This window comes from Eptatretus burgeri, chromosome 2, assembly GCF_056783735.1.
Source record: "Eptatretus burgeri isolate ZD-2024b chromosome 2, Ebu_testis_v1, whole genome shotgun sequence".
NCBI classification, from domain to species: Eukaryota; Metazoa; Chordata; class Myxini; order Myxiniformes; family Myxinidae; genus Eptatretus; species Eptatretus burgeri.
In genome coordinates this window covers 91,450,065-91,477,736 of record NC_140962.1, presented here as the reverse complement: position 1 = coordinate 91,477,736, position 27,672 = coordinate 91,450,065, and the positions used below count along the sequence as shown (strand labels likewise).

General features: G+C 43.0%; 1 protein-coding gene across 5 annotated transcripts in view; it reads left to right on the top strand.

Annotated features, from left to right (window-relative positions):
* The window catches only part of LOC147032559 (adiponectin receptor protein 1-like), a 59,453-nt gene extending 32,449 nt beyond the window's left edge, over positions 1-27,004 (top strand). For 3 of the 5 annotated variants that reach the window (XM_085870297.1, XM_085870299.1, XM_085870301.1), the window contains 6 exons: positions 5,454-5,594; positions 18,687-18,858; positions 21,122-21,308; positions 21,884-22,071; positions 22,230-22,423; positions 25,709-27,004. In XM_085870297.1, the coding sequence (XP_085726423.1) occupies positions 5,454-5,594; positions 18,687-18,858; positions 21,122-21,308; positions 21,884-22,071; positions 22,230-22,423; positions 25,709-25,837 (1,011 nt within the window). In that variant the 3' untranslated portion in view covers positions 25,838-27,004. The remainder of the gene's footprint in view (positions 1-5,453; positions 5,595-18,686; positions 18,859-21,121; positions 21,309-21,883; positions 22,072-22,229; positions 22,424-25,708) is intronic. The other 2 variants (XM_085870298.1, XM_085870302.1) reach the window with 2 other exon arrangements.
* Positions 27,005-27,672: the final 668 nt, after the last annotated feature.

Here is a 27,672-nt window from a genome sequence, read left to right as displayed (position 1 = left end):
ATTCAGTAATATGACCTTTTGACCTTGAAGATGACCTCAGGTGGTGTTGAAAATGACACGATTGAACTCGCCGTCCTCAAAAACCCCTATATGGATCCCGAGATCGTGTATCTAGCCCTTCTAGAAGTCATTTTAGCCCCGGACTCAAGTTAATACTTCAGACTTGTTACAAACCCCGAGATCGTGAGGTTCCAGTCCTTCTCTATAGGAGTCTATGTCCACCAGATGACGGTCTCCTTTGGGTTAACCTGAGGCGGTCCCTTTGGGTGGGGACCTCGAATGTCCTATCCCGAAGAGAGAATGTTCATCTGAGCTCAAGCATTTGACCATTGGTATTGCAGCACTCTCTGAGGTTTGGAAACCAGATAGTGGTGAGGTCATGGCGGGTGGTGACACCGACGATTGGTCTGGTCGCCTGAATGGTTACCATGCCCAAGGTGTTGCTGCAGCTCTGTCCAATAAGCTGACTCCAATAATAGTTGAGGTAACACCGACCAACGAGCGTATTATGAAATGAAGGATTCGGCACTCCCTGGTCTCTGTATATGCTCAGACTGAGGTGAGTGATCTCACCGTGAAGGACAAAATTTATGCCACGCTTGAGTCTGTGGCTGATCAGTGCCTCAGGCAAGATACTCTTCTCATCTTAGGGGATTTCAATGCATCGACTGGAACTGATAGGGATGGTTATGAGACATGTATTGGTCACCATGAGTCTGGAACTGTGAACCAGAGTAGCACTAAGTTCCTTGACTTTCAAGAAGTCATGGACTTAGGGTGGCTGGTTCATGGTTTCAGTGCCCACAGGCTCATCGCTGGACTTGGGATTCCAATTCTGATGGTGTTGCAAAGGAGATTGACCATGTGCTCGTTGATGGTCACTGGAGGATGACTGCAGGGCCTACCAGAATTGCTGGGTCTACCAGAGTGCTCAGTTCCGCAAAACCGACCACAGGCTTATGGGAGCAACTATGAAGTTGCAGCTTAGATCCGGGAGAATGGTACCATCCCAGCCTAGGCTGGATGTTGGCAAGCTCAAGGATGAGAGGGTAGCTGAGGAGTTTGTGAACAGGCTGAGTGTAGATTTGGGGAGTCTGAGTGCTTTGGGGAATCCTGAAGAGTTGTGGAGTGCCTTCAAGACCACCATCCGTGATGTTGCCGATCGAAGCCTTGGAACTCACCGTGGGACGAAGAAGAATTTTGTCTCTCAAGGGACATTGGATACCATTGACCAGAGTCGCAGGGCCAGGCTTAAGGGCAGAGCTGAGTGGTTCATGGAGCTGAGGCATAAAGCTGTGCATTCGCTGAGTGTGGACAGGGAGGCCTATGTGCTAGAAATTTTGGATGGGGTAGAGCATCATGTGTGGTCAAGTGATTATTGTCCTGCTTAAAGGGGAATTCACACATTGCATTCCTCCAACCCCATCCCTCAGTGTACTGAATCTCAAGCAGAGGGTTGTGGTTCTTGACAGAGGCACCCAAAATTAAGGCCTGCTGGGCCAGTTGCTTTGCTTGGCTGTACCAGGCTGACCCACCAGCTGTTGAGTTGGATGTCAGGGGTGTTGCTTTCCCTATTTCTGACCCTCTCATCAACTGTGATCCACCTTCATTTGTGGAAAAACAGGCTGCGGTGAACCCGTTGAAATGGGATATAGCTCCTGGGACCTGTGACATCCATGCTGAACTTCTCAAGGCTGGTGGAAATGCTGTACTCATGTCCTTCCATGCAGTTCTTTGCTCTGCCTGAGACACAGACATCAACTGGAAGAGCGGCCTTGTTGTCCCTCTCTGGGAATGGAAGGGGGATTGCCAGGACTGCAACAACTACCGAGGGGTGATGCTGCTCTCGGTGCAGGGCAAGGTCTTTGCTCAGATAATTCTTGAGAGGGTTCACCACCATTTGCTTGAGCACCAGCACCCAGAGCAGTCAGGCTTTACACCAAAGGCATCAAGAATTGACAGTATTCTTGCCCTTCGGGTCCTCACCGAACGCAGACTAGAGTTTCGGCAGAGGCTGCTTGCAGCCTATGTTGATCTATGCAAAGCGTTCAATTCCGTGAATCGGGATTCCCTCTGTAGGATTCTTGGTCTTCGTGGGGTGCCACCAAAACTAATCAATGTGATGTCTGAACTATAATCTGGTTCTGAGAGTGCTGCGAGATGTGGTGATACCATCTCCGACATATTTCAAGTTGTTGCTTGAGTTTGTCAGGGGTGTGTACTGGCCCACACATTTTTCAGCGCTTGTATGGACTGGATTCTGGGGAGAATGTCAGAGAAATCAAGCTGTGGTGCATCGTTTGGGAATGTCAAGATATCTGACGTTGATTTCGCAGATGATGCAGTCATCTTTGCGGGGACTCTGGATATCCTTTTGGGGGCCCTCGGGATGCTGAATGAGGAGTCAGAGCTGCTGGGATTATGGGATTCCTGGGTAAACACTAAGATCCAGGCTTTCAATGACATCTTGGATGCTGCTATTCTGTCTGTACCCGTTTATGATGAGGATGTTGAGGTCACGGAGAGATTCACTTACCTTGACAGTGACATTCATTTCTCGACTGGCTGAGCCAGAGGTCAATGGTCATCTGGGTCGGGCCTGGGGTGTCATGTATTCACTGGATCATGGGGTGTGGTTCTGTCAGTAGTTGTGCAGGAGGACGAAAGTCTAAGTCTTGAGGTCTTTTGTGCTTCCAGTCTTGCTCTACGGATGTGAGACTTGGACTCTGACTAGGGATCTGAGACTGAGACAATTCCTTTGGTACCAGGTCACTTTGGAGAACCCTTGGCTATCACTGGTCACTGTGTGTCCAACAAGCAGATGCTGAGAGAGACTCAAATGAGATTTGTTACTTACATAGTCCGTGAGTGTCAGCTGTGGATGCATGAGCATGTAGTTCATTTTCCTGACGCAGATCCTGCTCACCAGATTTTTTCAGTGAGGGAGCCTCGTGAGTGGAGGAGGCCAATGGGCTCACTGTGTTCCTCATGGTTGCAGCAGTTTGATCGGCATCTCAAGGAGATGAGGATGGGCCAGGCATATCCGCTCGGGGGATGGCCAGAAGGAGGCCCTGGAGTACTGGTGAAAAGTGGATGCAGCAACGCGCTGCTCCAGCGCATGCTCCCATACCTGACCTGACTGGACTAGGAGTAGCGACATGACGCATCCCAAAAGTTTCTGGTCATGTGGGTCATGGGCACCATTTTGTATCCATTGATCCCCACTTATTGAGCATCCATTGGCTTTGTGACGAGTGAAATTCTATTTTTTTATATATCTACTGAAACGTAAAAGAAACTTACCACCTTTTAAACTTTCAAATATCAACAATAACACTGCGTGTAGTAAGTGTGTGAACTTATTTGTGGACAATAGTGTCCTCACTGTCAGCCAAAACGGTCACGGATGGTCACTTGAACCTTCAATGGTCACTTCATAGCACAGCTGTTGAACAGCCGTTTTGACTGTCAGTGATTAGCCAAGGGGTACGGGATGATTTTAATGAGCTGCACGTGTTGTCTTGATATTGGCTTTAAAAAGGCCAGTGCAAAATGGGCATTTCAATCAACATGCCACGATTGTCAAGGGATCAACGGCAGTGTGCCTTGGTCATACTGCAAGGCGGATTGAGCTACCATGAGGTGGCACGTCGCCTTGGCTGTTCACACCAGACGATATTATATCGGCCCTGGTGGACAGAGACACCCTCCACAACTCTGCAGATGACAGACCTTGATCAGGGAGGCCAAGAGTCACCACTGCAAGGCAGGACAGGCAGATGGTCCTAAGTCAGATGGCTTCAGACATTGAGGACTGAGTGGGACAGAATCCAGCAGTAATCCAACCAAAGACTGGTCGGCAGTATGCGCCGACGATGCACTGCCTGTATCCAAAACAATGGTGGCCACACACGCTATTGAAAGGGGACTGACATTGCACCCTGTACTGTTCTGTACTGCAGAACAAACTTATGAGATGGTGTATCTTGGTCAAAAACTTGACATGTCATCGATAAAATTCTAATGTTTCAATTGGCAATTGTTGGTTTGTTTTATTTTGAACTGTTACAATTTTATTACATTTCAAACAAGTGGTAAGTTTCTTTTGCGTTTCAGTATATATATTTTTGATGTGTTCAGCAAAACTTGTGTCTTATGTTGGATACTGATCTTTGGTTTGATTGTGTTCAAATGACACTAAAATTATGAAGATAGAGGAGAAAATGAAGAAAATGTGAGAGGGAGAATGCAACAAGTAAAAAAAAAAATGTTGCTTTGTAATTCTTTTTTTGAGGCATTCGAGCTTTATATGATAATGACATGTCAGAATGCTGATGTCTGGTTTGAATGCATTTTTATGCCTCATTGGTGTGTCGGACACAAGGGTGTCGGAGACGTTATGTTTCCGGGTTGTCCGTCCGTCCGTTCCTCCATCCGTCCATTCGTCCGTCTGGATTTTCGTTTACGCGATTACTCAAGAAGCAAATTGTAGAATTTCATCAAACTTGGTAAAAAGGTAAAGTAAGACAGGGCAATTAAGTGATTCGATTTTGGGCCAGACTTGATAAAGGTCAACGGTCAAAGGTCAAGGTCAAACTCTGAAATTTTACTGTTTACGCCCTAACTCAAGAAATATTGGACAGAATTTCATCAAACTTGGTACAAAGGTAAAGCTAGACAGTGCAATTAACTGATTAGATTTTGGGCCAGATATGATAAAGGTCAAGGGTCAAATATGTCAACACTCAACTGTTTGTGCAGGAGAGCGGAGGCATACCCGTCGACTGCGCGCAGTCGAATTACTCTAGTTTAAAAAGCAGAGGGATTAGAAGAGTGGGAGAAAATGAGAAGAGAGTATTTCAAAAATGTATTGGGCCCAATATGTTCTCGTGGATCAGGCATTGCGTGGCCGAGATATGCACTCTACCGAGTGCCCTTCCAGTTAAGTATGTAACCATCCCATACACATTTAACCCTTGGGTCACTGTTGTTACAATACAGTTGTGGTTTAAGGGGTTTTTTGAAGTCATTGAGTGATGTTACCAATGCATGTCTCATCCAACCAACTCAGTTGAGTTTACTATTTTTCCACCCACAGTTGTGAAATTACCCCTTTACTTATAGATCACATCTCATAAGAAAATAGCTGATAATGAGGTATCTTTGACTGTTATTTTTGTGTTCACCTCTTCCATGAGACGAGATCTCCATATACAAAAACAATCCAAATATGGATTCACCATCAAGTACAGTATGTGACTGAACTTTCAGTTAAACCATTTAAAAATGTGTTGTCAATGCCACTCTTTGAATTTTGTTAGGACACTGACTTGTTATACATTTTGATGATGCACTTTTAAATTCGGGTGCTCCTTGTTTTCCTTTACTTGTGGACTACTCTTTTTTTTCATACCCAACCAGAACACAACCTTCTCCAATCCCGTCCTTTCCAGGTTGAATCGTGGCAGAATGAGATGGAAGTGAGTGGGAACTTTGAAGAGGGAGGTGAGGACAGAGAGCCTTCGCCCCGTCTTATCCCCCTCCCTGCACAGGCACAGCAGGCCATTGAGAGGGTGGAGGAGTTTGTATGCAAGGTATTATTTTCCTCACCTATTCTCGAAGAGATGGGAGAGTGTATTGTAATCAGTCTGTGCCTGTGTGTAAGTTTCAGTGAGTCTGCATGCTGACCAACTTTAATATATATTGAGCCCCTGGGTGCCTACATTTTGTCCCCAAGTGGCTGAAAGCACAGTTCCACAAAGTAGTCGAATGTCTCCATAACATTTTGCCATATACTTTTACTGCAGGTTGATTTTTTTTTCTACCTTCAATGTGCATAATGTCAAAGTGAGAGTGTGGTTTTTGGACCTGTGTGATTTATTTTATTATTATTATTATTATTATTATTATTACTTATGTTTTTGTTATGCTTTTATGTCTCTGCCGACAGTCGCCGGAGGCATTATGTTTTCAGGTTTTCCATCCACACGTCCGCGATAACTTAAGAATGGCTGTTGTGATCCAAGTCAAACTTGGTACATGTACACTACCGATCTGAAGTTTTAGAACACCCCCATTTTTCCAGTTTTTACTGAAATTTAAGCAGTTCAAGTCCAGTGACCTGAAATAGTACAAAGCTAAGCGGTAAACTGCCAGAGGTTAAAAAAAGAGTTGAGGTCACCAAAAACTGAAAAATAATGTAAATTTCAGAGTTGTTAAAAAAGGCCCTTTTCAGGGAACAAGTAATGGATTGGCAACTGCAGCTGTTCTGCAGTAATGGAAGTAAATTTGCCATGAAAGTTAATGCAAACAATTACTGCAGGTGTCCCAACTTTTGTTGATTCGTTACAAACCCTGTCTATAAAGCTGTGTTGGAACAGAGTGTTGCTCACCCTCTGAAACATTATTTGGACAATATTGCACTACAGGAAGTAGTATATTGCTATCATTAGGGCAAGAAAAAGACAATTAACAAAGGAAGACAGACAGACCATTATAACCCTTAAAAGTGTAGTTCTTTCCTTTGGAGAAATTTCAAAGAAGCCAAGGTGTCAGTGAGTACAGTTTCCTATACCATCAAATAGCACTTGGAAACTGTAGGAAACTCTGACAGGAAGAGGACTGGCAGACCCAAAGCCACAACACAATCAGAAGACAAGTTTCTGAAAGTCGTATGACAGACCTGAGCCTCCTCCTGGTGGAGGTGTTGCTCTCTTCATCAAAGACTCTATTCCTCACTCTCCATGCACTGCTCTCACTCCCCACACCCCCAGGAATACCTCTGGCTTCGGCTTCCCCTCCACTCCCACCTCATGTTTATATGTGTACTGTACCGTCCACCGAACAGTGATGACTCCATCTACACCTCACTATCCGAAAACATGGACCATCTAAAATCTTCTCATCCAAACTCTCTCTTCCTCTTGTGTGGTGACTTCAATTGTCATCACGCCAGTTGGCTAGGTGTGGGTACCTCTCTCACCTGCCATGGCACCTCAGCAAAAGCTTTCTGCGACTCATTGGGACTGACTCAATCGGTCAACTTCCTGACCCGGATCTCAACCAATGGTACTCCATCTCTTCTGGATCTGATTTTGAAAAATTTCCCTGACAATATCTGCTGCTCTTCCTCCGATCCAATCGGTTCTTCTGACCACGTCCTTGTCAAAGTGGACATCTCTCTGGCTGTTATCAGAGAACCACCTCACCGCCATCGAGTCTGGCATTTCACTCAAGCCGACTGGCAGGGTCTCCAAGCAGCCATCAAACTTGCAGACTGGTCTCCTATCACTACTTTCTCAAACATCAACTCATCCTGGGAATTCTTTCAAAGAAACTTGCTCTCCCTCATGCACAGATTTATCCCCTCTCGTGTTCAGTTGTCTTACCCTTCCTCCCGCCCTTGGTTTACTGAAGCTTGTGGCGAGGCAGTTGTCCTGAAACAACTTGCCTTTGCCTCATGGAAAGCAAACCCAACTGAGGGCAATCTCAGTTCTTTCCACAAAGCTCAGAACAAGTGTGTATCTACCCTCAGGAGAGCCAGAAAACAACATCTTTCTCATCTCAAGTCTGAACTCTCAAACCTCTCTCCCTCCTCAAAATCCTGGTGGCGTTTAATCAAATCTGTTTCTGGTGTATGTTCCCCCTCCATCCCCTCCCTTACCTCAAATGGCCGCACTGCTGATTCCACACGTGATAAAGCTGAATGTCTAAACTCGGTGTTTGCAGCTAAATCTTGTGTCCTAAACCCATCTCTATCTCTACCCACTTTACCCAGTCGCACCCAACTGTCCCTGGACTCTGTATCCTTTTCACCTGACAAGGTGGGGAGCTTGCTTTCAAACCTCGAGTCAGATTCTGCAACCGGTCCAGACGGCATCAGCCCACGTGTCCTCAAAGCCTGCTCTTCTGCTCTTGCTCACCCTCTCTCTGTTCTATTCACCCTCTCATTTGCCCAAGGCCATCTGCCATCTGCTTGGAAATCTGCTAACATCACTGCCCTGCATAAAAAAGGTGCAAAAACAGATCCCTGTAACTACAGACCAATCAGCCTTCTCCCAATCATCAGCAAGGTTATGGAATCCATCATCGCTTCAGACATGAAATCCTTCCTCTTCTCCAATGGCTTGATTTCCAATCATCAATTTGGTTTCAGACCAGGTCACTCTACCCTGGATATGCTGCTTCTGCTCTCCCATCAATGGATGGAGGTCCTCAATGCCAGACAGGAAATCCGAGCCGTATCCCTGGACATATCACGTGCTTTTGACACAGTCTGGCACCCTGCCCTACTCACCAAACTCTCTTCCCATGGTATTCAAGGCCATCTCCACTCATGGCTCGCAGACTTCCACTCCTGTCGCAGTCAACGTGTGGCCCTAAATGGAGTTCTTTCATCCCCTCTTCCTGTGCAGGCTGGAGTTCCTCAAGGTAGCGTTCTGGGCCCTGTTCTTTTTATGGTTTTCATCAATGATCTCTCGGACTCTCTGGAAAATCCTCTATTTCTCTTTGCCGACGACTCCACCCTCTGCCGTACCATCTGTCATCCCTCAGACCGGCAAGCAGCAGCTTCTTCGCTCACTGCAGATCTGGATAAAATCACAAACTGGTCCAACACGTGGAACATGTCTTTCAATCCAGACAAATCTCACACTCTCACTATGTCTCTTCAAAAGGACCGTTTACAAAACCCCCCCATCCACTTTCTCAACAATCCTCTGGAAGAAGTCTTTTCTTTCAAGCTTCTAGGTCTCACTATCTGCCATGACCTTTCCTGGGAAAGTCACATTTCCAACCTCGCCTCAAAAGCCAGTCGCCGACTGGGAATCCTCCGTCGTGCTAAGTCCTTCCTCGGCCCTCTTGAGCTCCTGACCACTTACAAAGCTTTTGTCCATAGCCTGATGGAGTACTGATCTCCCCTCTGGGCTGGTGCTCCTGCCTCCCACCTTTCTCGGCTTCACGCTGTCGAAACCAGGGCATTTAAGATCATCGGCATCTCCCGCAATGAAGCTGAGTCTTTGGGCCTCTCACTCAATCACCGCAGGTTGGTCGGTGGTCTTTCTGTCTTCTACCGACTCCTCTCCAGCCTTGCCCCCCTGCTCTCTCTGCGATTTGTCCCCACCACATTTCCACAGGGCGCTCAAGGTCCGCCAACAACCCCCTTCTGGTAAAACTACCAAAATCACGAATCACTGCTCATCTTCACTCTTTCATTCCTCTTTTTCCCGCCTTTGGAATAAACTTCCTCACTCTATTCTTTCCCATTCTTCCCTCCAGGCTTTCAAAACAGCTGTTCACCACCACCTCTTATCTTCCCCCATCCAAATCCTCGATCTTTTCTACCCCCGATAATCCACCCAAGCCCACTTCCTTCAATTCTCCTGCTTTCCTTCCTGAAAGTCCCTGAAATGTCCATCTTCTCTTCGCCATGTTCCCCGTCCCATCCCCATCCCTCTCCCTTCCACAGTTCACCTAATGTGTCTGTTCCCCACTGTTTTGTCCCTTCCACTCCCGCCCCTCTTGTCTCATGCCTCCTTGCTGTGAGTTGTGTGTTAGCTCTCATACGAGCCTCGACCAAGGTATACAAAAAAAAAAGAAAAAAAAAGAAAGTCAACAGCTTGCGTGATAGGTGGCTCACAGGACAGAAGCTTCAAGCACAGCTTAACATTGGTTGAAGTAAGGAAGTCTCAGTTTCAACTGTGAGGAGAAGACTTCGAGCTGCAGGTCTGACAGGTCGAGTGGCAGTAAGAAAGCCATTGCTAAGATGGAAAGATAAGAAAAAGAGGCTTGCCTGGGCCATGAAGCACTGCCAGTGGATGACTGAAAACTGGAAGAAGGTCTTATGGACCGACGAATCAAAATTTGAAATCTTCGGTTCATCTCGCAGGGTTTTTGTACGCCGTCGAGTAGGCGAAAGGATGGTTCCTCAGTCTGTGACACCAACTGTCAAACGTGGAGGAGGAAGCGTGATGATCTGGGACTCTTTTGCTGGATCTAGAGTCGGAAACTTGCACAGAGTGACTGTCACCCTGAACCACAAGGGCTACCACAGCATTTTGCAGCGCCATGCAATACCCTCCGATCTACGCCTAGTTGGTCAGGGGTTCATCCGACAACAAGATAACGACCCAAAACATACCTCCAGGCTATGTCAGAACTACCTTAGAAGAAAAGGTCAAGATGGTTGGCTTCAAATCATGGAATGGCCAGCACAGTTTCATGACTTAAACCACCATCGACCTGGTTTGGGATGAACTGGACAGAAGGGTGAAAGCAAAGCAACCTACAAGTGCAACACTTTTGTGGGAACTTCTGCAACAGTGTTGGGAAGAACTTTCCAAACAATATTTGATTTCCATTGTGGAAAGAATACCACGAGTATGTTTGGCTGTTATATCTACAAAACGTGGCTACTTTGATGAGTCAAAAATTTAGATTAAATTTTGTTCAACAAAACTAATCCATGATTTATTTTTTTTATCTGCTATTGTTTATTTGTTCTATGCTTTTATACCAGAGTACATTGCAACATTAAACTGCTTAAATTTCAGTAAAAACTGGAAAAATTGGGGTGTTCTAAAACTTTTGACTGAGCTCCTGACCACATACAAAGCCTTCGTCTGCAGCCTGATTGGGTACCGCTCTTCCCTCTTGACTGGTGCTCCCGACTCTCATGTTTCTCAGCTTCACACTGTGGAAATGAAGGCATTTATGATGAGCAGCTTTGCTGGGACTCCATGCTCTGAGTGGAGCAGACAACACCGGAAGTTTCGCCGGAAAAGGCAAAATGGCTTTCTGGAAGGCTTTCCAACATGCCAGTGATGAGGTCATTACTGCACTTGGATCCCTGGGAACAACATCACACTTAAGTACTGACACACTGAACACCATCGAAACGTTCATCTGCTCAGTGTATGCCCCTCAAACACTGCTCACCAAGATAGACAAGCTCAGATGGTGGATGTTTTCACAGAAACAATGCCAGTCCGAGAAACTCCCTCCAACACGTGATGCCCTCGAATAAGCCATCAGTCGTGCCCACTTCCAAGCCATCGTGTGGTTCAATGACACGACACCAAACCCACAGATTCCATCACCACAAAACTATGGCTGGAAACTTTAGGAGGCAAAATGGTTTCCAGCCATGACCACTCAACTCCCAGCACCAAAGTCTGTTATTCATTTCGTGAAATGCAACCGTTCCAAGTTGAGATGTCAAACAGCACGATGCACCTGCGTGAAAGCAGGACTCAACTGCACAGACATGTGTGGATGTTCCAGTCTGGAAGACAACTGCGAAAACTCGCACCATTCAACCGACGACGACGAGGATGAAGTACCAGACGAACACAATAACGATGATGACAGCGACGAGCTCTTTGGATGAGAGCCGACACCCATGGGACTTATGCATACATATGAACTCGGGGGTAGGGTTACATTTTGAGGTATATCTCGTTGAATTATCAAGTGAATGATATGTATAAAATATCAAAAGAACTAGTGATAAGATAGGTACGTTGCGATACTATTCATTAGCAGATTGGTGAGCACAATGTTGAGAAAACGGTATTTTGGTGAACTGCGGACGGTGAAACCGAAGTCGAAATATGGTCAAAATTTTGATTTTTGTGTCTTATTCATGATATGGCTCATATATTGACGAATAAATGACCTATGAGTATGCAGAGGTTCTTGCCGGTCAATTTGATACCAAATATGACAAAATTGGTGGTATATGGAGGGGTCAGGGTGACGTTATGCCACTTTTTAAGCGGCGTAAAAGAGTCATTCTTCAAAAAATATTAAATGTGTTGAAAATACACGTCCGCACCATTTCCCAGAGTGCCACCAAGCATTTTATTAATCATTAGGGTCCACTTGAAGAGTCTAGCATGGTGGTTTGCTTTCATACCAAAAATCCCACGGGACTTTATTTTGTGCAAGATGCTGCCTGACTATTGTGGCCTGTTCCAAATCAAGGCATTGTCGAGCAGGCCAAAAAGAGGCGATTAGGACCCCATGGAGGGAGAGCAAGGTGGAGGTGTCTGAGTATACGCCTGATAAACAGATAAAGGATATAATTGCATAAGGCCGTTAATTATTTTCAAAAGAGGTGTTTTAATTAACCCAAACGCCCAATTTTCTGTCATGCACCATGTTGAAGTTCTCTTGGTATGCATGCAAAGTTTCAGGCTGATAGGTTTCATAGTTTTGGAGTTATGGAGGAGACACACACACACACACACACACTGACATTTATTCGTATAGATGGTAGGATGCACAGTACTGCTGCAGTGACTTATTGTGCAATAAAAGTGAGACGAGCAGTACTAAGAAGACTGTCACATATACTGTCTCATTGTGTGACTTTGCTGCATGATATTTGCTTTCATGTGATAAATGTGATCATAACCTCTTTAGTCTTTATGGGTGAAGACGTTCAAAACCATCCTCTATACTATACATTTTGGATTTTGTCACCTTGCAATTTCCATCTTTTTATTACCACTCAGAGAACATATCTGGGTGGCATTAAGTTTATGAATGATGAAGACATCAAAGCACATTCCTGTAATGGCTTTGTATACATTCCAATGATTTATACTCGGATTCCTTCAAGGTGATACCACTTCAATGGGAAAAGTGTATGCTTATGAGGGAATAGCTTGAGAAATAGGTGACGCCTCATCAGTCTCCCTGTACTTTTTAATTTTCTCGAATAAAAAAAACTATGTCAACCTTGAACTATGCTTGTTTATCTCCAAAGACTATCATCATTTCAATACCCCCAAGTCTTTTGTAAGATCAGTATTTGTTGACTTCTACAGTGACTTTTTTATGCAGAGTCGAGGCTTGTGGAAGAGCTAAAACACAGAACTGATAGGGAGCATCATAACAAAAGGAACAGGAGAAAGAGAAAGAAGAAATGCCAACAGCAGGGCCGAGGGAAAAGATAGATGGAGACGGACAGAATGCAAGGGGCGGATAAGATGGATATAAAAGCAAAACATTTTTTGTAAGGAGTGCTTTAACAGGTGTAGAAAAGATCGTGATTTTGGATGGGGGAGGGGGGGAGAGAGAATCTGAGATGGTGGTGAACAGCTCTTTTGAAGACCTCCAGGAATAATTAGATTGAAGAGAATGTGAAAGTTGGTTCCACAGGTGGCAAAAAAAGAGGAACAAATGAGTGGAGATGAGTATTGATGCTGGATTTTGGGAGTTTCACGAGGAGGAGGTTGCTGGTGGACTGCGTGCACCCTGCATATATCTGGGGGGGGGGGGAGGGGAGGGCAAAGTATCGAGATGTCAGAGTGTGCAAGACCAGAAAGGATGTGGAAGAAGACAGAGAGACCACAAACATGTCGGCAATGGCAAAGTGATCGGCCCATAGACTCAGCTTCATCATGGTAGATTCCAATGAACTTGAAGACCTTGGTTGTACCACATATATGAATTGACAAATTACTGAAATTAAATGTCACACCTAAGCTTTTAAGAATAATTGATAATTTTCTGACAGATAGAACACAATGTGTAATAATATGGGATCAGTGTTAGGGATTGAGTCCAGGTGCACCACAAGGTTGTGTTGTCTCCCCCATTTTGTTTACTTTGTACACGAGTGACTGTAGCAGTTCAAATTCTAATTGTCGTGTTATCAAATATGTGACCATCATTATTTAGTTAGTTCTTAATATCAACAAGACAAAATAAATGTTTTTTTTGTTTTTGTGTTTTTTTGCTGCTTTGCAAGTGGCAATGGGGGAGTACTAATTCATGACCATAGTTTAGAACATGTTTCTGAGTACTGTGCAAGTATTTGGGCACAGTGATCGATATCAAATTGAAATTGAGCAAGAATTCTCACGTGTCGGAGCAGTAAAACAAATCAAAGATTGTACCTCTTAAGAAAATTTATAATTTCATGTTGATAAAAGCATTTTGGTATTTTCTCTATTATATCCAAAGTCTTCTTAATTTCAGCCTGTTATTTACATTTGATGATTTTTCAAAAGTGAATGTTAAGAAATTCGATTTAAAGACCCAGGAAGATTGATTGCTCAGCGTGTAATATGGATAAATCTTTCCTCAATTTGTACCTTGCATGAGAAACGTGCTGTGTTGAAGGTTCACAAGATAATGCAAGACGCATTTCACCCACTTAATGTTTGTTTTAGTTTTAATCATTTAGGCATTTGCCTTTGTGCTCCACTTACCTTGTGCTGTCGTTTTAGACAATCATTTATGCCAAATGCAATTCATATGGTCAATGTTAGTGCAAAAACTCCCTTCCATCATCATTCTTCTCAAGTTTTGATTTTGAATTGCCAGTGGATGAAGAAATTCCATCTTTTTCACATGCAATATATATATATATATATATATATATATATATGTATTTTCTGCTGTTTGTCTGTCTGTCTGTTTATCGATAGAATGGCCCCAGCAGTAGTAACCCCATCATATTGCATACCCTTGGAATTCTCTTGGCAAATGGAGATGCAAGAAAACATGTTCAAACCTACAGGGTTGGGGGAAGATCCAAGTTTTCTCTCTGTGTGAATGGGTATCGTATCGTGCCACCCGGTGGTAGGCAGTATTATAAATCATCTTATCTACATTGCCAAGCTCATAATTCTGGCACCCAACAACCAGACTTGAAATGCTGTCTATCCAGAGGCACTGCAGTGGTCATTATTGTATCGTATTATTGTATCGTATTATTGCCTGTTTTGCCTATTATTTTATATTAAATATTGTGTACAGTATATTGTATTGATCATGACATTATGACCCCACGCATTTCATTATTATTTCGGTAGGTACGTGTCTGCATTTTGTTATTTTCTTATAAATTATTTTTCTCTGCAACCGCTTTTTGGATTGACACAATTTTCACCATCGATGTGACTACTCGTGTGGAATTATTTAATGATATAATTATGAAGTCGTCGGTCACGTAGTGGCAGCCATGTTGGAAAAACGGAAAAACTTTGGACCTCTGTATCTCCAAAACTACTGCATGGAAAAAAAAATTGAAACTTGGCACCTGTCAAGTACTCCCCAAGGAGAATAAGTGTGATTATTATTATTATTATTATTTTTTAATTATGTCATAAGTGCCTTTGTTATGACATAATTGCAGACATAGAACGCTACATCCGATCAGTATGAAAAGTTTGAGGGTCATCTCGGAATAAATTGGTCGCCAGCAAAAAAATTGATGACATCATTGGTCACATGATTTGGCAACCATATTGTTTTTGGGGTTTTTAAAAAACCTACAAACATCTCTTTCTCTGAAATGGCTGAACAGATTGAGGCGAAACTTTACATGCATGACTGCCTATCCATGAGGAACAAAACGTTCACACACATGACATCATAGGTCACATGATTTGGAAGCTATATTGGATTTACCCTAAAACCTACAAAGTCTTCTCCAGAACGGCTCGACAGATCGAGGGAAAACTCGAATCAAATGTTCCCCAAGCCTTGGGGATACCAGAGTATTCACGAATAATTGATGTCACATGGTATGGCAGCCATATTGGATGGAGTGAAAAATCTTGAAAAAATTATTTTTTTGAAGCGGTTCATCAATCGATGTGAAACTTCAGAATTATGATTCAGCCGGGATGGGGAATATATGTTTTAAATTTCAACCTTATCGGACACATTGTCGAGCGACCAGAATGGTTTATTTTTTGGAATCTGGGTTATTTTTTTTTTTTGAATAAGGTTCACTTTGCTGTGCCTGCATGGGTTTGAGGTTCGAGTAACAGCTGAAACCTACATCCTATCCAGGTTCCTCCTGATGACTTCATCTTTGCATTTTGCTTGTCCGGGTTCCTTCTGATTACTCCATTGCAGGACTATACCTATTTGGTCTTCCATTTGATTTGAATTGCATTTATTTTAATCCCATTCTAAATTCAATTGAAAAATAACGAAAAGCGTCATGGGTCAATGTCAGGTGTCCGATCAAAGCGGGGTTGCATCAAAATAGGACGTCTTGGTACCCGGTCATCACTGCCAGCAGTTATAAAGCGGCAGTTTTAGTTATGTCTGTTATTAATTACGAAACACACCAGTACACAAACACAACACCACACAAAATACACCACAGAAAATAAGTCCTGGCAAGGGTCTGCAATCTCTAATTGCTCTTTTTCTTCTTTAAATTTGTATTCCCTTTTAATAGCCACCATGTGGCTATTAAAATGTTTTTACAGTAATTTTCACAGCCAACATGTGGCCCTAAATGGAGTTATTTCATCCCCTCTTCCTTTCCATGCTGGAGTTCCTCAAGCCAGTGTTCTGGGCCCTGTTCTTTTTCTGGTTTTCATCAATGATCTCTCCGACTCTCCCTGGAAAATCCCCTTTATTTCTTTGCTGATGACTCCACCCTCTGCCGTACCATCTGTCATCCCTCAGACTGGCAAGCAGCAGCTTCTTCACTCTCTGCACATCTGGATAAAATCACAAACTGGTCCAACACGTGGAACATGTCTTTCAATCCTGACAAATCTCACACTCTCACTATGTCTCTCCAAAAGGACTGTGTAGAACCCCCACCCCATGTACTTTCTCAACAATCCTCCTGAAGTCCTTTCATTCAAGTTTCTGGGTCTCACTATCTGCCATGATCTTTCCTGGGAAAGCCACATTTACAACCTGGCCTCCAAAGCCAGTCGCCAACTGGGAATCCTCTGTTGCGCAAAGTTATTCCTCAGCCCACTTGAGCTCCTGACCACATACAAAGCTTTCATTCGCAGCCTGATGGAGTACTGCTCTCCCCTCTGGGCTGGTGCTCCTGCCTCTCACCTTTCTCGACTTCACGCTGTGGAAACTAAGACATTTGGGATCATTGGTATCTCCCGCGTTGAGGCTGAGTCTTTGGGCCTCTCACTCTCTCACTGCAGGCAGGTCAGTGGTCTTTTTGTCTTCTACCGTCTCCTCTTTGGTCTCGCCCTCCCCTGCTCTGTCTGCGATATGTCGTCCCCCGTCCCCCCACATTTCCGCAGGGCGCTCAAGGTCTGCCAGCAACCCCCTTCTGGTGAAACTACCAGAATCACTGCTCACCTTCACTCTTTCATTCCTCTTTTTTTCTTGCCTTTGGAATAAACTCCCACACTCTCTTCAATCCCATTCTTCCCTCCAGGCCTTCAAAACAGATGTTCACCACCACCTCTTATCTTCCCCCATCCAAAACCTCGATCTTTTCTACCCCCACTAATCCACCCCAAACCCACCTCCTTCAAATTCCCTGCTTTCCTTCCTGAAAGTCCCTGTAATGTCCATCTTGTGTACCCCATGTTCCTCACCGCATATCCCTCTCCCTTCCACAGATCTGCTAACGTCTCTGCTCCCAACTATTTTGTCCTTCCCTCTCCCGCCCCTCTTGTCTCATGCCCCCCCTCCCTTGCTGTGCGTTGTGTTAGCTCTCATTTGAGCCTCGACAATATATAGAAAAATAAAATATGATGCTGGTGGAGTTACAAGAGCAAAAATGCTTTCTTATATAAATGCTATGATGTATAGTTTTAGGATGACATGAAATATAACATCCAATGAAGTCCTTTATTGTGAGTAAGCCATTTGGTTCATAGCTTGTCGAATTAAATGTTGCCTGTCGAGGTTTCTCACATGATGTCACAAGGTAACGTTCATTTGTTTATCCACCATTTTGAAGGTCAAACACCCCGTCGACTCAATTGAGGTTGTAAAAAGAGCTGGGACTCTTGAGTGGCCAGTTGATAGAAGTTCCCCACAGCATGATTGTGCACTACACAACAGTCACTCAAACCTATGGAGTTTTTGTGAAAATTCACTGTGTTACAAGCATATATTAATGATTAATATTGGTTGGTAGTTACCTTGGACATCACCAGCACCTTCTGTTTCTCTGGCACATTCCAAGTATACATACATAGAACCCAGCTGGCCACAAAATATTTGGAGCTGTCCAAGCTCTTATAAGCTTTCATAGCTTCCTTTGCATCGAAGAAGGAAGTATTTACAAGACAATTGTAGATATCGGGATACTGTAGGTCAGGCAGCTGCTCCGCGGTAGCGTGCTACTCCATAGTGGTCGGCAAGTTTCCCGGCAAGCTGGAGGGATCTGTGACCCCTGAGGCTTCTAAGTTCTGCACATACTGGTGCCTGCTCTGCTTATCGAAATAACAAACAACATTAGATAAGCTAGAGCCACTTCCAGTTGCAGATATTTCTTCAGACATTTTGAGTGATCCCGATCAAGACCCGGATTGCTTACAATCTGGATGACTGACAAGGTGGTGGACCAACAGGTAATGATGTCACCAGCATATGTCAGTGAGAAACCTCTGTAGAACTAACAAACTGGATGTTTTTAACTTTAGCAGTTTTCAATTATCCTGGTGGGATATTTGGTGCAGCTGAAGAACTATCTTGGAAAGGGATATTCTGGGTGGTTTGCCATTGCCTTTCCAGTGGTTGTTGGGCAATAATTTTAAATTTGATCATGGAACCAAGATACAATGGCCTTCTTTTGTCAAAAGGTGCTGAGACATCTATAATATCCAGAAGCAAATGCTAGCATAATTATTGAGTAAAATGAGACGTGAATGGATTAATTATAAAGAGAGATAGATAAAACAGTAGTGACCACTTCTTCCTTGGCTGATTGTTCTGTTGAACAGGTTTTGGATGCCCACTGGTTAAGCCTTCCCCATGAACTTCTTCCCGAATGGCTGCAGGATAACGACTTCTTGTTAAATGGTCACCGCCCTCCCATGCCATCTTTTTCACTCTGCTTTTGGAGCATCTTCCGCATTCACACTGAGACAGGCAATATCTGGATTCATCTTCTTGGTACAAACATGCATAACACATTTGATTAAATTTACTTCCACAAAGGAACTGCTTTCCCATTTACTGCATTCACTTACCTTCCTCTCAGCATCCACAAACCATTTTCACCTCTGTTATACCTCCATCCAATCTTTTCTTTATTTCCCTCTTTTTGTTTCCCTTTTCTCCACTCCACCCCACCCCTCCCCCCCCCACCCCAACACCACATTGTAAGGACATGATAACTAGATGGTCCCTCAAGTGTAATAATGATGTGTGCAAGTTTTATTATTCGATTGTGGGGTTTATTGGATTTTTTTCATTTGACGAACATTAGTTTTTTGTTTCATCGGAATTGAAGTTTTTGGGTGTACAGACATTTGGGTTTTTTTGTTGTACATATATTGGGTTTTGTTTTGTTGTATAGACATTGGGGCTTTTTGGTGTGCAGACATTGTTTTGTTTTTTTTGTATAGACATTGGGGGGGGTTTTTTGTATAGACATTGGGGTTTTTGGTTGTACAGATTTTGGGGTTATTTTGTTGTATAGATATTGGGGGGGGGGGAGGGGGTTGTATAGACATTGGGGCTTTTTGGTGTGCAGACAGTTTTTTTTGTATAGACATTAGGGGTTTTTTGTTGTTTAGACATTAGGGGTTTTTGGTTGTACAGATTTTGGGGTTTTTTGTTGTATAGATATTGGGGGGGTTGTATAGACATTGGGCGGGGGTTGTATAGACATTGGGGTTTTTTGTTGTTTAGACATTGGGTTTTTTGGTTGTACAGATATTGGGGCTTTTTTGTTGTATAGATATTGGGGGGGGGGGGGGGGTTGTATAGACATTGGGGCTTTTTGGTGTGCAGACAGTTTTTTTTTGTATAGACATTGGGGTTTTTTGTTGTTTAGATTTTGGGTTTTTTTGGTTGTACAGATATTGGGGTTTTTTTGTTGTATAGATATTGGGGGAGGGGGAGGGGGGGTTGTATAGACATTGGGTTTTTTGTTGTTGTTTAGACATTGGGGGTTTTTTGGTGTGCAAACATTGGGGATTATTGGTGTGCAGATATTGGGGTTTTTTGGTCGACACACATTGGAGTTTTTTTTGGTCGATGCACATTGGGGTTTTTCTTTGGTCGGCGCACTTTTTGTTTTGTTTTTGTCGACGCACATTGGGGGGTTTTTTGTCAACGCACATTGGGGGTTTTTTGTCAATGCACTTTGGGGGTTTTTGGTTGACGCACATTTGGGGTTTTCTGGTCGACTCACATTGGAGGTTTTTGGTCGACGCACATTGGGGGTTTCTGGTCGACGCACATTGGGGGTTTTTGGTCGACGCACATTGGGGGTTTTTGGTCGACGCACATTGGGGGTTTTTGGTCGACGCACATTGGGGGTTTTTGGTCGACGCACATTGGGGGTTTTTGGTCGACGCACATTGGGGGTTTTTGGTCGACGCACATTGGGGGTTTTTGGTCGACGCACATTGGGGGTTTTTGGTCGACGCACATTGGGGGTTTTTGGTCGATGCACATTGGGGGTTTTTGGTCGACACACATTGGGTTTTCTTGGTCAACGCACATTGGGTTTTTTTGGTCGACACACATTGGGCTTTTTTGGTCGATGCACATTGGCTTTTTATGGTCGACGCGTATTGGGCTTTTTATTGGTCGATGCACAATTGGAGTATATTGTGTAAAAACATTAATTTTTGGTGTAAAAATCAAAAACAATATTTTTGAATCAATTTTTTGGACATTTAAATACAGCTGATCTCACTGTATGTGCGATATTGAATCTGTCCAAAATTATTTTTCATCAAACAAAAGAACGGATCTAATAAGAGCATTTTCATATCCTGATTACTGATCATTTGTCTGCTGACGTCATGTAGATACACCATACGATAAATGTCATTTTCTTTTCTGTATTTTGGACGCATCATGAAAAGGGCTAAATGTTTTCTGATATTCTTACTCATTTCACTATGCATGTCTGCACAACATGCTGATGTCCAAAGTAAGATTAAAAAAAAAAGTATTGCCTTAAGTTGTCAGTCCTATATAAATTTGTGACACATCACTTTAGTCATCCGTTGTCATTTATAGGAACGTTAAAGCTCATTTGCAAATATAAGAATCCTTGGGGTCAGATCTGTAAACAATAGTTGCTTTTATTTTTTTTCAATCTGTTATAATTTATACTTTGATCCCAGGTTGTTTTTTTGTCTTCTTTTTTTTTTGTAGAGGGGTTTTTGTTTTTTAATCTCACGTGCTTCTGTCTCAGGTTTCCTCTTTTTCCTCATCCTCGCCATCATCTATCTACTGAGGCCAAACATCGCTTTTGTGAGTCCTCTGCAGGAGAAGTTCGCGTTTGCGATGTTCTTCCTTGGTGCTATTCTCTGCCTTTGTTTCTCCTGGCTTTTCCATACTGTTTACTGCCACTCAGAGCGCATATCCAGCACTTTCTCAAAGTGAGCCAGATTAATTTTCATTTGGGGCATTCTACTTATTACACACATAAAAATTGAAGTTTTATTATGATTATAATATTCGGCAAAATGTTTACTATGTATGGAAAAAAATTGACATCTCCTCTCCCAACTCGTGAATTGTTTTTCATGACCTCCAAATGATGATGTACTTCTTTGTGATACCCTGCCTGTGAAGCACCAGGATGAGAGTTTATAGTCAGGGTTAGGAGGAGATATTAATAAGGAAAGAGGAACAGGTGGAAGTGGGAAGGCAGAGTTAAAAATATACATATATATATATATATATATATATATATATATATATATATATATATATGTATATATATATATATATATATATATATATATATATAATTTAATTGCATATTTAATGTGTCTTATTGATACACCATATGAGGATGTAATGTAGGTCCTTTCTGCATCACATCACCAGGATTTAAGGACATGTTCAATTTTTGCAGGCCACCATGGCTGGCCCTTAAGTTTGGACATAAACTATAGATAAGTTTCAATTTTTCGTCTTACAACTTCTTTGATGGCCGAACACCTCACAGGCTGGACTACTCCGGCATCGCGCTCCTCACCGTGGGTAGTTTCGTACCTTGGCTCTACTACTCCTTCTATTGCTCTCCCCAGCTACGATTCATCTACTTCATCGTCGTGTGCCTCCTTGGATTTGCTGCCATTGTGGTTTCTCAGTGTGATCGCTTCGCTACTCCTGCCAACCGTGCTGTGCGTGCTGGTACAAAAACGCATCCCCCCCATTATTCGCCCCAAACCAAAATTCAACAAAAGTGTATGGCAAGAGTTATCACTTACTGCAGCACACAATAACTGGCTGATCTTTATTATGTTTGCATACTACAACATTTTCAAGACCTGCATTTTGTGGTCTTTCAGGTGTGTTTCTGGGCCTGGGATTGAGCGGCGTCATTCCAACAGTGCACTTCATGGCCACTGAGGGCTTTTTGCAGGCAACCACAGCTGGCCAATGTGGCTGGCTTTTTCTCATGGCAATGCTGTACATCACAGGGGCAGTCTTCTATGCGGCTCGCATTCCTGAGCGCTTCTTCCCTGGAACCTACGATATCTGGGTGGGTTCTTGGGCACATTGGTCCAATTTCACTTTTATGCTCTTGCAATAAAATTGAGGTGTGAATATCAGAAATATATTTACAGTATATATTTAGCTGGAGGGCTAGGAGGATGGCATACAGGTATGCACACTCACCTCTAAGCTGTCGAGCCTGGGTTAAAATCTCGTTCCAGTTATAAACTGTCATTCCAGTGTTTCACAGCCAAGGTGATTAATCGATGTGTGTGCCATCTCTTGGATGGACGTTAAACTCGGCTTCCCATGTGCCAGCATTAGCTTGTAGACATTAAAGATCCCACGGTGTCCTTCGTAAAGAGAAGGCGAGCTCGCTTTGGCACCATGGCCAAATTCCAAATCCACTGACTTCCTGAGATGGAATGGCGAACCAACCAGGATTGTAGCTTTGTAACTGCTTTGGCAGCACCAACGCTCTGCAAAGAGTATGGTACATGATGATGATGATTTAGCCAGAATCGGTAACTTTACTTTAAAGCCTTTATACTCGTAAAGCAATTTATTTGTCCAAATCCAGACTGACCTTTCAACCAATATCAGAAAAAATAATTAAAATATGGCTATTAGGATTCGTGTTGGCATTATTGTTTGGGTTTGTGTTGTGCTCAATGGTTTATGTCTGGATTCGTGTTATATCTGGTATCAGTTGTATAATGTTTTCTGGTATTAGTTGTCATAATGTTTGCTGGTACCACCCCCTCCCCCTTTTTCATGTAATATTTGCTGGGACCACTCCCCTCCCCACCACCTTTTTTCTCTCTACAAGATCAAGGCTCATGGAAGAACAAGGTATTGGACAAAATGGGTAAAGATAGGGGATCACATGAGATGGCAGTGCACACTTTGATTGAAACCCTGGAGGGAAAAGTGGGTGTGTACAACCTCTGCAAGGCAGTTCCATATTTGGGAAAAGCAAGGAATAATATAATTGAGGCGTGCAGTCAGCCTGGATTTTGAAAGTTTATCCAAGAGTAGGTTTACTGGAGGAACAACTATGTCCTGGAGTTGTTGGAAAGGGTCAGAGAGCTGAGATAGCAGAGGGATCTTGAGCCAGAGAGGCAGTAAAAAACAGATGCCACCAAACATACTGTACCTGCGATGTGAGAACAACTGACCTTGTCCTTCAGCACCATCATGAGAAACTCCAATAATGTTGAGTGCTTTCTATTCCATAGTATCCAGCAGAGACCCATGAGATACTGGACCCCAACCCATAGGGGAGAGCAGCACTACATTAAACTTCAGAAAAAAAGCCTTATAGACTGTGAGTAGTTCTGGTTTTTCAAGAAAGACATGGAACAATGGAGTCTGGGGCTGGTTTGGAGGCCAACATTCCTATGTGGGCAGCCCAGATGAGGTGATGGCTGATTATGAAGCCTAAAATATCATGAGATGACCTCCTTCAGTCGTTGACCATGTAAATTGATAGGTGGGTTCATTTGGTGATCCTTCGAGTGACAGCTGGGTGAGATTGTGAGATTTTCTAGAATTGAAGGACTTGTTCAATTTATCAGATCAGCATCTAATCATTTCTATATCAGCAGAGAGAGAGGCAGTCTGTAGCTGCATCAAGCAGTGGGTTGAGGTACTGTACAACATTGTGTGGGGTCATCTGCAAAAAGGAAGAGAAGGTTTTCCAGAACATCGGAGAGGTCATTTATGTAGATGAGGAACAATACTTGGTCCATTAAACTTCCATGAAAGTCCACTAGGAGAGGAAAGGAGGGTATTGATTGATAGCACCATATTGATGTAAGTGGAGAAGCCAGAAATCTAAGATTGAAAGTGACCTTGTATGCCACAGACAGAGAGAGCTTAGCAAGCAAAGTAAGCTGCCAGACTGATGAATATGCCTGAGATATATCCAGCGAAATTATTCTGACTTCTTTGAGATTTTTAGGGTCTTCATCCCTTGCTGAGAGAGGAGCAGTAGCATGACCAGCGCTGAGTGACTGATTAAATCCAAACTGATGGTCAGAGCTCAGACTGCTTGGAAATAGGAAAAGCGTGGTATCGGCAGCAATTATGGATTGCACAACTTTGCTTGTCATGGGAAGCAAACTTATAGGCCTGTAAATGAGAGGATCAGCTTATCCACCCTTTTGTGAATGGGAGTGATATTTGCAGACTTCCAGGCAGACGGCAGGTGGCCAAAGGAGAACAGGCTACCAGAGGAGAAGCAAGAATGGCAAAGCAAGATTTGATCACATGGGCACTGATGTCATCTGAGCCCATCGCCGAAGCATGATAAAGGCTGGACAGAACTTTTTCTACCTTCCTGGGTGAGGACATAAAGTCCAGTTGGCAGTGGGTACGATGGGGACAGATGGGCGTGTAAGATGGGACAGAACAGGATGTGTTCGGTACATGAGATTTTCAGGAAAACAGACTTAAGACATTCCTCCTTGTATTCTTTAGTATACTTCAGACCATTGCAGGATAATACTACCCCCCCCCCCACTCTTACCTCCTGTTGAGGGGTGTTTGGCAATGAAGCTATTCTTACCAAGTGCAGGTTGACAAGAGTGAGTAGCCATGCAAATAGAGCCCAAACCAACCAGTGGATAAAGAAACGAGTCTTTATCATTCTCGAATAAATAGCTAGCTTGTATTAACGTCACTCTCTTTTCATAAATGAAATCACTTTTTATCAGTAAAACAGAATGAAGCTAAATGTCATCAGTACTGGTTACCTCCACCACTGAAGGTGAAGGACGTTATGTTTTCACCGCTTTCTGTCTGTCTGTTTGTTTGTTTGTTTGGTTGTGGACAGATGTGGATGAAATTTTGCGGACAGGTTCAGTGTGTGACAAAGACGAATTGATTAGATTTTGGTGAAGATCCGGATCCGGATCCGACGACTAGAATTTTTGAAAGTGATTCTTGCCCATTGAGAGATCGGACCAAAAAACGATATATAGCACGATATCTCAAAAAGTTGTGGACGGATTAGGATAAAACTTGGTGGACAGTTGGGTGTGTGGCAAGGAAGAATTGATTCAATTTTGATGAAGATCCGGATCCAGATCCGACTACTAGAATTTTTAAAAGTGAATCTTTACCATTGAGAGATCGGGCTCAAAAACGATATAGTACTGTGTGGCATATTTCAAAAATGTATTGGGCCCGATATGTTCTCGTGGATCAGGCATTACGTTGCGGAGGTATGCGCTCTACCGAGTGCCCTTCTAGTTAACTTTACACTTGCTTGTATGCTACCTTCATTTTAACCTTTTTATTCCTTCCACCATTTGTATCCCTTTTGCAGTTTCACTCCCATCAGATTTTCCATGTGATGGTGGTAGCCGGTGCCATTGTACATTTCTATGGGGTCTCCAACTTGCAAGCGTTTCACTATATGCTGGGTGGCAGATGCACTGCTGATGCTGTTCTATGAACTCATGAAGGCTACATGGATGCCCTCTTTGTGCACACAGCATGACCCCTGACCCTGAACACCTACATGCCTAGCCATCATCAACATTGTGTCATTTTGCAGAGCTATTTGCCATGCTCAGGACTTGTGGCCTGGGCAGGATGGTGGACTTCAGTAAAACAGATCTACTCTGCAGCCACAAAACTGATGCCATTAAAGTCATGATAGGATGGTCTTTGCATGATAGCTTTTCAAATGAATCAATAAAATAATAAATATGAAGTAAATTAAAACAAATTAAAGCCATGATAGCTTTTTAAATAAATTATTAATTCCCTTTATTCTGCAGTTTGGAAAACCTGTTTCAACACCTGAACCAGTTTTTTGTTTTTTTCTCCTTGTTGCTCTATTTTTTTTCCTATATTTATTTATGTTCATGTTAAAGAATATTTGTTAGTCACTCTCTGTCCTTCTGTTGTTAGTGCCCTCCTTTACAGTCGTGAGCGTATTTTTACAGCATATTGCAGATAAGCTTAGCAATGTTTACAACAAACGGAATGCTTTTCTGATTGGTCGAGTCAAATACAGTAAGTCTCCACCTGAACATTCACCTGAAAGCAGTTTTGAAATGCATTTAACACTATGGTATTATTCTGTTTGACATTAGCTGTTTTGCGAATTGGCTTCCCATGGCCTTGAAAGACATCTCATAGGATTTGCGGGTTTTTTTTAATCATAAAATAGCTTTTTGGTTTTCATTTTATGGGCATTGATGCTTTTATAATTTCAGATTTGAAATGCTGCTGTTGTTCGGGGAGGATTGCACATCCAAAAGCAAGTATAACAGGCAGATCTCTATCCTGTCTAATTTTCCTTTTTTGGCATTGTTACACCTGTCTGCTGCACAGACATGAAATGTTCACAGGTTATAAACGTTTTTTTTTGTTTGTTTTTTTTAAATGAAATGAGTGTTTAATTGAATTGTTCTACAAAGATCGTGGATGGGTTTGGTGTTTTTCACAGTTCTGCACATATTTTGTGTGCAAATGTTGAATTTGTTCTTACTAATGTCTGTTTGGAAGGTGATATCAGGAGAATGCTTGAATAGTCTACTTCATACACATGACTGTATTTATTCATTGAGATTGGTGGTTGGGGGAAGGAACAAAGATTTGGTGTTCAAGCTTTTTGTACGGCTGTTTAATGTGTTTTCATTTCCTCCATCTGAAAAATCTTTCTCGGCAAATGTAAAATGTTTTGCTTTAGAAATTCTGAAAAAAAACAAAGAAGTAGCAGCTTCTGGTGAACTTTTTCTATTAATATTATATTGTTAACACATGAGTTAAAACTTTTTTTTAATCACATTGTTCAACAGATCACAGAAGCATTTGAAGTTGGTGAGTATTGCCTTTGAGAGATCAATGACCTCCTCTCACCTGGCTGCACATGCTCATGCCCTTTTGGCTTTGGTGAATAATAAATAACCAGCAGATACATGTGGAAATTCTGCATCCGACGATATTAAATAAGGCAATTGTGTGTGTGTGTGTGTGTGTGTGTGTGTGTGTGTGTGTGTGTGTGTGTGTGTGTGTGTGTGTGTGTGTGTGTGTGTGTGTGTGTGTGTGTGTGTGTGTGTGTGTACGTACGTATGTCTGAAAAGCATACAAAAATAGGGCTGGGCCAATCTTCACCCATTATCGCATCCATGTTGGTAATACCCAGGGTCAGGTCATGGGCGCATGAAAACTCCCCCCCCCCAACAACACTACAAGGGGGGAGGGGGTAGAGACGGCTTAATATTTTAACCCAAACACATACCACAGTGCAAGTAGTTTACTGATGCCTGCTGCAGACAA